This window comes from Lytechinus variegatus, chromosome 5, assembly GCF_018143015.1.
Source record: "Lytechinus variegatus isolate NC3 chromosome 5, Lvar_3.0, whole genome shotgun sequence".
In the NCBI taxonomy this organism is placed as follows: Eukaryota; Metazoa; Echinodermata; class Echinoidea; order Temnopleuroida; family Toxopneustidae; genus Lytechinus; species Lytechinus variegatus.
Genome location: NC_054744.1, coordinates 28,815,472 through 28,826,298, shown reverse-complemented (window position 1 = coordinate 28,826,298; position 10,827 = coordinate 28,815,472). Strand labels below are relative to the sequence as shown.

The 10,827-nt window shown below is 36.4% G+C and overlaps 1 protein-coding gene across 1 annotated transcript in view; it reads right to left on the bottom strand.

The window, feature by feature from the left end:
* Nucleotides 1-3,043: 3,043 nt before the first annotated feature.
* The window catches only part of LOC121415879 (ras GTPase-activating protein 1-like), a 31,147-nt gene continuing 23,363 nt past the window's right edge, over nucleotides 3,044-10,827 (bottom strand). Inside the window, exons 15-23 of the mRNA XM_041609255.1 lie at nucleotides 10,321-10,483; nucleotides 8,888-9,030; nucleotides 8,315-8,430; nucleotides 7,503-7,589; nucleotides 6,831-6,898; nucleotides 6,218-6,303; nucleotides 5,396-5,473; nucleotides 5,006-5,128; nucleotides 3,044-4,052 (exon numbers count right to left, since the gene is read on the bottom strand). Coding sequence (XP_041465189.1) covers nucleotides 3,948-4,052; nucleotides 5,006-5,128; nucleotides 5,396-5,473; nucleotides 6,218-6,303; nucleotides 6,831-6,898; nucleotides 7,503-7,589; nucleotides 8,315-8,430; nucleotides 8,888-9,030; nucleotides 10,321-10,483 — 969 coding nt within the window. The 3' untranslated portion in view covers nucleotides 3,044-3,947. The remainder of the gene's footprint in view (nucleotides 4,053-5,005; nucleotides 5,129-5,395; nucleotides 5,474-6,217; nucleotides 6,304-6,830; nucleotides 6,899-7,502; nucleotides 7,590-8,314; nucleotides 8,431-8,887; nucleotides 9,031-10,320; nucleotides 10,484-10,827) is intronic.

The window sequence follows — 10,827 nt, the reverse complement described above, 5'->3', positions numbered from 1 at the left end:
TAAACACTAATAACTGAAGAATTTTGAGCTTATTTGGGGTTTATGAAATAAATGAGATTTTTGTGTACATGTAGATAGACTGTTTAACCACAGCACATGTATACACTCATACTACACATCATAAGATGGTAAAATGATCTAGATAGACCATTTTACCATCTTACCTCAAATAAGCACAAAATTCTTCAATTATTAGTGTTTATTATGCTTCTTCTTGTCCCATTGCTAAAAATGCATTACACCCCTCTCATAAAAAAGCTCAAAACTCTAAACTTTAAAGTCATTTAAGATTAAGTTAAACATACAAATATATTGTAGGTATGTGTTTTTTCGAGATAGACCGTTTTACCATTCGACAGCTGTGTGACGTTGCGGTAAACTGGTCTAACTTAACCCTATCTAGGCCGGTGGGGGGGGGGGGGCCTCGGAGGCCCCCCCTCAACGAATCGCGCGATATTTTCGCCGTGCGAAATTTTTTGACCGCGCCGCTCGCTGACTTTTTACTTTCAAGTCTTGCGCAACTTTTGAGACCAATTTTGCATCACTGGGTACGTGGTTCCGAAATTACGCAACATTGTGTAAGTGCATGTCAGACCGAAAATGGCTCAAAAAACGTGATTTCGTGTACAAAGTCAATGCAAATTGTGTTTTCAACCAAAATTCATAAATGTATGATTATTTTTAGTTTTGCTAGTAAAAATGTATTCATTTTATGATTTTTATGATCACAGAAGATTCCTCAAGAAATTTCATTGAAAAAACAATGAAAAACAAAAGGTAAAAAAACAAAGAAATACATAAGAAATTGCAAAAAACAATAAAATACATAAGAAAATCATTTGATATCACAATTTTTTTCATGTACACTTGCTAAGGACACCACAAAGAGTTTCTATACCAAAAATTAGTACATTTGGAGCTTTATTTAGGGAGTTAGAGGAAAAAGTATGATTTCGCATACTAATTACGCATAAATTAGCATAATCACTTAATAGCGATTCGCATGAAATAAATTACTATACAATCTTGTAGATTATGTCCCAGGCAACCCGCGTGCCAATTTTCGGCGCGATCACGCGGTCGACGGCCGAGATCTTAGGGGGGGGGCCTGGGAGGCCCCCCCCCCGGCCATAGGAACTCTCAAAATACCCCGGCCTAGATAGGGTTAAAGATAGACCATTTTACCATCTGACATTGATGATTAAGAAATCTCGGTTAAGGTTAAAAAGGTTTATGTTTTACCTCCAAACGATATTGCCGACTCAAAGATAGACCATTTTACCATCAAATCTGAAGGAAAAATACAAAAAAGTACCAAGATAGCTGAAATTATCTCTAAATTAAGACATGATGGGATTTTCTCGATAGCACCATTGGAAAGAGAACCCTCACATTACCAGGAAAGTGAATTTACCTCAAAAAGTCAAATTTTTGAGTTAGACCGTTTTACCATCTGACGGCCGCTTTTATCTTCCTCCCTCATCTTTCATTGTGCCTTGGGTACTATGCAGATAGGATTTTGCACATTATAAATCATATCTATAATTATTATCATGAACATGAGAATCATTGTACATTAACAGAAAATCATTTTAGCAGTTTGTCATTTTTTGGGGAAAGGGTTCAACAGTTTGGACAGTCTTAGATATAAACAACATGCTTCTTATATGACATTTTGATAAGCAGTCAAATAAAAAATTCTTCATAGCAAAGGGCTTTGCAATACCAAGAAAAATACTCCCTGATGAAAAATCAAAGAGGAAAAGGAGAAGAGAAAAAGAAAACCCTGAAGATGTAAGATATGCCTGAGAAGTCAAAAGGACGAGGCTCCTGTCAGATAATGCGGAGAGAGTCCAAATCTAAAAATTTGATAACAATTAGAATATATGAACAAATATGTTTCATCTCAGCAATTTAAGAAGCTGAAATGAAATTAAATGCTCATAAAAGAACCCTATCCTGCAATCGAGAACAAAATGATTTATGAATCAGCTGCAGAGAAGCGAGGTCTATTAATCATAATTTACATGTAGCTTTGAATTTAATCACAGATCTTTTTTTTTTATAGGGGGGAGGGTTTACTTTGCTGTTCTAGTGTTTGAGGTGGCAGTTAATACCAGCGATACTATCCATATTAAGTGGCTATATAATTGGTGTTCAGAAGAATATTCACTTTATGTATGTACATTGTATTAGCAAAAAAAAAAAGAATTCATTCAGTCCAAGTTTTTTAATGTCAGCACATTGCTTGTAGGCATTCTTGATGCAGATCTTACAGGTGGGTAATTCAGTACACCAAGAACTAAATATAAATGAATAATAAACAAAACTGCAAATAAAAGAAGGAAGACAATAAAAATAAAATCCTTCTCATTCAAACCATGAATTTCTGCACAATCGATACAATGTAAGTTTCACAACTGCTCGTTACATAATAGGGGGCCTGTTAGACAGAGCTTGGTCATACAATAGATTTTTTTATGCATGAATGCACATTATGATCAATATACAGAAATTAAGTGTAATGATCAACCCCACGGTCAAACACTCGGCTTTGCATACCGAGCCCAGAACAATCAACTGTAAAGCAATCCAAGATCCATACATGTAATATGCTGAGACTAGTCATGGATTTTCCAGAATTTAATTTCTAGCACCTTTCCTGTTCCACATAGTAATGGAATATTAAGTTATCACCACTTACATGGATAACGCTATCAATGACCAGTGGTGATCAGCAACATGTCATTAGCACATTATGAACATGTTATTCACATGTGATGTATGATGCATCACAATGTGAAATAAAAACTGTTCATGGCGGTATGCAATATGGCACAAATGCAAATAATAATATAGCCTTTGTATAGCTCACGTATCCACCTTGCTAGGTGCTCAAGGCGCTCCTATATTACCCCGGCTAAGCTAGTGTACTGATTCTGGTGCGCACAGCTTTTTGAGGAATTATTTCCTGCCGGTACCCATTTACCTCACCTGGGTCGAGTGCAGCACAGTGTGGATAAATTTCTTGCTGAATGAAAACGCGCCATGGCTAGGATTCGAACCCACGACCCTCTGTTTGAAAGGCGAGAGTCAGAACCACTAGACCATAACGAGCCCACAGTAGCACATGGTCCTTTGTGAGACATGGTCCATGATCTATCAAGGCTCCAACCACTCAATACAATATCCATAGCACATTGATGATCACGTGTGGTGACAGATCACAATTAGCAATCAATCTCTACTCACAATAAAAAAGCATTCACATGCCACCTACCACCCCTGGTGACCGATAGTGCTATCAATCGGGATTGGCAATTACCTCTGAATGGGCATATATCTGTCTAATAAAAAAAATTTGAATAAACAGAGTCATGCAGCATAACAGGTATACTAACAACAGCCGATGGGTATGTAAAAAAGGGGGTAAATATAATAATTACTCACAGAATCACAGATCCAGATATACAAAATTAATATGAATTATTTTAACAATATCAAATCAAGTACAATAAATATAAATGCAATAGCATACATGAATGAAATCAATATAATTGATTAATATATATATAACAGACATCTGCTCTTATAACCCCTTAAAAATCTGTTATTCAAAGATTAAAAACAAATCAGCTCAATTATCAATACATTATTCTTTCTAAATACATATGTTTTGGATTTGTAAACATGATTTTGTATTTGATCAATTCTGGAATAATATGCTAGTTAATCAATGGCAAGGACTAACATACCCCTAACCCTAAACTTTACTACATGTTCATGAAGAGTTACCTTCAGGGATTATAATTCCAAATATAAAATTGAACGACAGGGAAACATTACAATGAAACTTGGGTAAACATTATCCTTATAATGCATCAAGCTCGATTAACAGCATTGACATTTCAAAAATGAGAAGCCGATAATTGCACAAGAGCTGCAAGTTACGACATAGTACCAAAGCCCTGGTTTGCGCCCTGCTGCCCAACGTAATAGATCCGCCTCTGGTTCAGCATTTCCGTCACGCCGAGGAGATACTTCAAACTAGGCTGTAAGGGGGGGGGGAGAAAAAGTTGTACTGCATATTACGCACAATGAATGGATAATTCTCTACTTGGCTATAAATAGAATTCCTTTCATAGAAGTCATCATACATAATATATCGTCGCACGCACCACGAACCGTCCACTCTGCGCACTTCGATGCGAAAGTTACTTCTGCAGAAAACGCATTTAAAGAAAAGTTTTTTTTTAAACCAGCAATAAGTGCACCTACAAGGAGAGCAAATTATTTACCAGTGTCTCCATTAAAAGTTCACATTCTAAAGTTTCATCCCGTATCTTTATATTTTCTTGAAGTTAATTATTTACGCCACAGTGGGCAACGTAACAGAGAGGACGGTTCATGGAATAGATACAGTGCGCTGAACTTTCACATCGAAGTGCGCAAAGAGGACGGTTCGTGGTGCGTGCGACGATATAACTTTTAAAAGACTGAGCAACTCTGACAACTAAAAATATCTCCCCTGGTGGTTGTGTATGATCCAGGTGAAAACCAACACACAAATTGCTGGTTATGCAATCTGCATAGACTGAATAAAAATATGTTAAGAAAACAATGCCATTTCCTAAATTATGTAAATTATGCCGACTATTGCATGCAATCAGAGGCACAAAGAGTCAAAGTGAATTGTCAGAGAAATGCTGCCATAGCAACAGGCCTCAATAGCCAATAAAAGTCTATATTTCCATGGTAGGATCCGTAATTGCAAAGGAGCTATGTCAGCATGTTTTCATACAACGAACCAGCACATCATCCTTATTTGAGATACAGGACTCTGTTGCCCCGATAGCCATATGTAACAAAGGGGAGCATTTCACAGAACAAATAATCAATGATTTTAACTGACAGCTATGAGCTGAGCCAATCAGACGCAAGGATTGCAGTAGCTTACAAGAAATAGTCTGTAGAAATCACTACTTGTTTCTCCAGACTGACTGACCTGTGATTGACTGAGTTGTTGGAGTTCTTTTAGATGAGTGACACAGAGTTGATGTAGGGCTGCTAATTGCCTGGCTAGGTCTATAGGTGGTACGTCACCTGGTGTGGGTGGTCCATTCACAAGCTGTAATTTACCATGAGAAGAAAAAAAAACCATATTGTAGCAAAGATAAATGCCAAATTGTGGTAACAATCTGAAAAGGGGTTCGAACAAGAACCCAATCAAATGACCACCCAAGTCTGTAGAAAATGTGTAATTGCTGAGAAATGAACAAAATAATGAAGCTTGGTATTCCAGCAAACTGTTAGGTCATTTTCCAAGCAATAATAATAAACTGTCCCACATATGCTTATCTGTGTTGGTGATATTCAGTGTGTACAATGGACTTACACAGAGATCAGTCAAGAAGTGAATCATCCTCCCCTTGTTGATGACAATGAATGGATTGATGGCCTCCATGTATGGCTCCTAAAAGGTGAAAAAATAAAAAATAATGAGCAACATTTATAAAGCACTTCACATTTTATATCTTCCTATTGAATAATTGCACCCCAGCTTAAGGCTTTTGCACGGCTAAGCTGTGTGTGAGAGTGTGTGTGTGTGTAATTAGATTTTTTTCAGACGTGTATCAATCATATATGATTACTTATGTCTGGGACCGACCTTTAACGTCACCATCTGAAAGACATGACCAGGGCCACGTCTTACAAAGAGTTACGATTGATCCGATCAATCAATCAAAAATCAATGAATGCATGAATATACATCATAGTTAGAAAATATTTTGACCAAACATGCATAATAGATGTTTATGTTGCTGGTCGTCCATAGTTGCGATTGATCGGATCAATTGTTCGAATCAATGGTAACTCTTAGTAAGATGGGGCCCAGGGCTCAAACCTCGAACCCCTGCATCAATATGTAACTTCCCTCACATATCTTGGATAAACAGGAGCAAGCAGCAACCCCCAGTTAGAGTATTCAGAGCCACAACACTTATAAATATGATATTACCAATTTACAGTTTATTTCCATATTCATTTATAAAATGGTTCATTTGCTCAGTTTCAATCACATTATATTGATATTGTATCCATATTTTCATTTGACAGGTCTTCATTTTAGATCCTAAAAGCATAGCTTCACAACAGACCCTGCAAAATCATTTCATTTAATTAGAATGTACAAAAATAGCAAAGATAGTTCTCTTACCTTAGAAAACTCCACCTGATTGGCAAGATTCTGTATCGCCTTGGCAACCATCATCAACGTTCTACTAGCTACTGGTGATGGGGCCTCTGCGGATATGACATGATTGGAAAGGATTGATACAATTTCAAAACACATTTTTTATCACAGAAATTTCCTTTGACCTTAATTTTGTGACCTGAAACTCATGCAAGACGAAAGTTATACATGTACTTGATACCCTTATGTCCAATCTACATGAACGAGGTCCTTATAATACTTTCAAACTTATAACTTAACCTTGGTTTTAAAAGATTTCAATGCTGATATCCCAAACATGGTCAAAGTTTATTGAACTTAAATGACCTATGACCTTGGTCATGTGACCTGAAACAAATGCAAGATGATCAGTGCCACTTGCTTAACCTTATGTCACGACATAGCTCCAAATACTTTGTAAGATATGACATTTTAAAATTTAACCTTGGTTAAGATTTCAATGTTGATGATGCGCCACGGTCACTCGTCATGACTGCCACTCCCACCATCGAGAACAAGACCCTCCTCTGTGCGCTCTGCTATCCAGGCTAGAGAAACATCCCTTACATAAAAGAGTCATACTAATAATGCAACCTACCTGATACAATATTGAAGAGACGTGGGTTCAAGACAGCAGGACAGATCAAACGGAGGAATATAAATCCCCTGCATGGGCAAAATGATATGAAAGTGATTTATATCACAGTATAGGTAAAAAATAATATTTTAAAGTGGGAATGAACTAAACAACACACTGTATGGTATCTCAATTCTCATTGACTGTGTGCTATAAATAGCTAGTCTGAAAATATACCATTTAAGATAACCATTACTATGTCAGAAAATAAATTAACATAATTTTATTTGTATAGAAAAACTAGTGTTTTGAGGGAAAAGTTCCTGCTTTCTTACCTAGTAAACTGATCATTGAAGTATGAGTGTGTTAAGTACTGAATCTGTGTAATTATTCAAGTGGGTCTATATTACAAGACTACACTGCAAAGAATAATGCATTATGGGTTATAAACCTGGCCAGATTTAAGCAGTTGATGACTTGAGATGGTACTATACAAGTCTGCAGGATTGTATTTGCTTTTAAATGTAAATGCTACCGTAATACCCTTTGTAAAGTCATGGGTAACTCAACTAAGATTTTAATGGACTCTATACTACACTCATACAATGGACGGAGATTTCATTACCATGGTATACTTCAAAAGCTAACAAAGTTAAATGTAATATAGGTCAGTCTGATTGGGATATAACCTACCCTACAGCCCTAGCAGGCAAGACTGGGTCATCCTTCCACTTTGCTTTCACATCATTCTGAATACAAGCGCACAGGTATCGTAATGCCCTTGGGGGGAAAGAAAATGATGTATCAATTTAATTCAACGTAGTATTTAGATTCTTAGAAATCCTGTCAGAACTCGAGGAGATAAGCTCTTTTACACTGTACAAGCAAATAAAGGGAAATGAAATTGAAAAAAATGTGTGTATTTTTCATACCAGTAATTGATTCATGAATTGCATATACATGTATTAAAATTGCGCAGTTAACCAAAGATTTGCCAAGAAAATGCTAGTCATTATTTGAGTGAGAAAAAGGTGGAAATGGTATATGTACATGAAAATGTTTAAAATATTTATAGATTTTACTTGGGAAAATGAAATATAAAATAGTTTTCACACATGATTTCACTTGTGCACCTTCCTAAGGCAAGCATTGGTCGAGCTGAATATGGATTCGATAATACTGATTTGCCTTCATGCTATGTGTACCTCCTCTCTTGGTGAAGCATTGGTGAGCCTATTATGGATGAAATACTTTGATTCCATTTGATTCCACTTGTTGCTATGTATACATTCCTTGGGCAAGTATTGGTTGAGCTAAATATGGATTTAAAATGTTAATTTTACAGGATGCTATGTGTACCAAGCTTGCGAAAGCACTGACAAGCTGAATATGAATTCAATACCATAGATCGCACTTGGTGCTATGTGTACATACCTTAGGAAAATAATGTTCAACTAAATATGGCTTCCACAATATTGACATAACTTGGTGCTATGTGTACTTACCTTGGACAAGCATTGGTCGAGCTGAATATGGATTCAATAATGTCCTTGAGGAACCCTAGTAAATGTTCCAGGTTCTCTGTTGCATCTGCACCCTTCTCAAACTTCTGCGGATTTAACTACGATCAGAAGAAAAGAAAGAGAGTAGTAACAAGGATGGACACTGTACTACATGACTGCAATACCACATTGTGTAGTTCCCATCGCATTGGCTTAAGTATAAAAGTTTATCCCATCATCGGGCACTTCTTCATAAATTCCCATCCAAATATTTTGAGAATGCTCACTTTATTGGAAATTTATTAGAAAATTAATAAGAATGGGTACACGAGCGATTGGAAGGGGTATTCATTATCATTTTTCAATTGTTAATTCATTTATATAAAATCCTTGTTCCTTATTTTTTCTTTAAAAAAACACACACCAGAGTAATAGTTTAAGAAGTCGTGTTTTTTTTCTTCTCGGCATTGAAATTATGATGACTCTGACAACCTGGCAAAAAAGGGTACATGTAAGCATCAAAATCCACTATGCAGTAGCGACATCTTATGTTGACTTCCCTCTGTCGATTCTTACCTCACATGACTGTTTCGACTCCATGATTTTGAGAATGACTCCCCCTACAGCATGCTGTACAAATTTCTGAGCTGTGGTCTTCATGTACCTATCCATCAATGTTGTGGCAAGGGTGTTGGAACGGAACAGGGTTGTTCTCTCACCTAGGAAAGGAAGCATAAGATATTCAATATCAAAGACAAATATGTGCAGTTATTTCGTTTTCATTGGGTGCATAAGAAACATGCAAAATTTCATCATTTATCAATTAAAACATATATAGTCATCACCTTCACATAACTGGTTAAGGTATACATGTACTTTCACATAATGTAGTAATGAAACAGAATTGTGAGATGAGTGAGTTTCGGGGTTCATGAAACAAAACTATTAGTCTAATCTCTTAACAAGTGGAACGCCTCTGGCAGTCTCACCTGCATTACGCGATTCGATATAGCATCAGTGCCGACTTTTAAAACAGATATTGAATAACACTATCATAATAAAATACTAAGTACATTGACCAAAAATGACATTTGATCATGATCATGTAACCTATGATGTGTGCAAAACAATCATTCATGTAGTACCCTGTCTAAAAGTTATGATGCCAATTCAACAAATACCCCGAACATGGTCAAAGTTCATTGACCTTAAATGACCTTTGATTTAGGTCATGTCAACTGAAATGTGTACAGGATATTCAGGGATACATGGCTACTCTTAAGTCCTAGTTTCATTAAATAGATCCATAAAATTTTAAAGTTATGACATTTCAAAAACTTAACCTTGGTTAAGATTTTGATATTGATTCCTCCAACATGGTCTAAATTCAATGAACCTAATTGACCTTTGACAGTGGTCATATGACCTGAAAGTCAAAATGTTCAGTAATACTTTATTACCCTTACGTCCAAATTTCCTGAACTAGGTCCGCACACTTTTTAAGTTATGACTTTTCAAAAACTTAACCGTGGTTAAGATTTCAATGTTGATGCCGCCGCCGTCAGAAAAGCAGCACTATGCAGGTGAGACAAAAAGTAAATGATGCTGAGCTCTACCTTATTAATCAAACTTACTTGAGTTGAGGTTCTTGAGTAGAAGTAAGGAGCAAATTCTGTATTTTTCTAGAGTCAAAGTTCTTTAGAAGTGAGAAAAGATTATAGGGGGAATTGAAAGAAAGACACTACCAATCGCGAGTACATCGGGATCTGTACAAAATCAGTCATATATCTTGCAACTAATTGCAAAGTGCAATTGGCTGTTGATCTGGTTGTTGGAACAAGGGCTGCCGACTTATTGCCGACAGCTGCTTGAATTGGATCATCAGATGAAATATTGCTGGTTACAACTTTTTTCTTGCAACACCCCCTAAGAGGTGTTCAGAATTAGCATCTTTTTTATCTCTCTCAAGATGAGGGTCTTTAGAAGGAGTAAGTTCTGTTTAGAATTACCTTCTTTTTCAATCTCTCTTGAGTTGAGGTTCTTTAGGAGTGGGATCTCTTTCCTCTGATGCATGAAGATGTCTAGGAGAACACTGGCAAGATGGGTTCTGTCCTTCGCACATGCCTCTTCAAGAGCAAAGATGTTCTGGTACTCGGAATCCTCAAAGATGAGCTGATAACCACAAGGATAAGAGAAATACATAATGATGATAATCATGATGATGATGAAAATACTAATAATGATAATAAAAATAATAATGGTAATAATAAAATAATGACAAGATAATATTTTCATTTCTAAAAAATTTGTCTTGAGGCTCCTAAGTGCAACTTTTATTACTACAACTTAAACCTAAGCACCCACTTTTTTTTATCAGCGCTCAATACATTAAGGAAATTAATCCTGCCATGCATCTCACCTAGGTTGAGTGCAGCATGGTAATTATATGCATAAAGTCCCCATTCCACTATGCTGATGTTGCTACGATTCGACAAACCTTCTGATCGGTAGAAAAT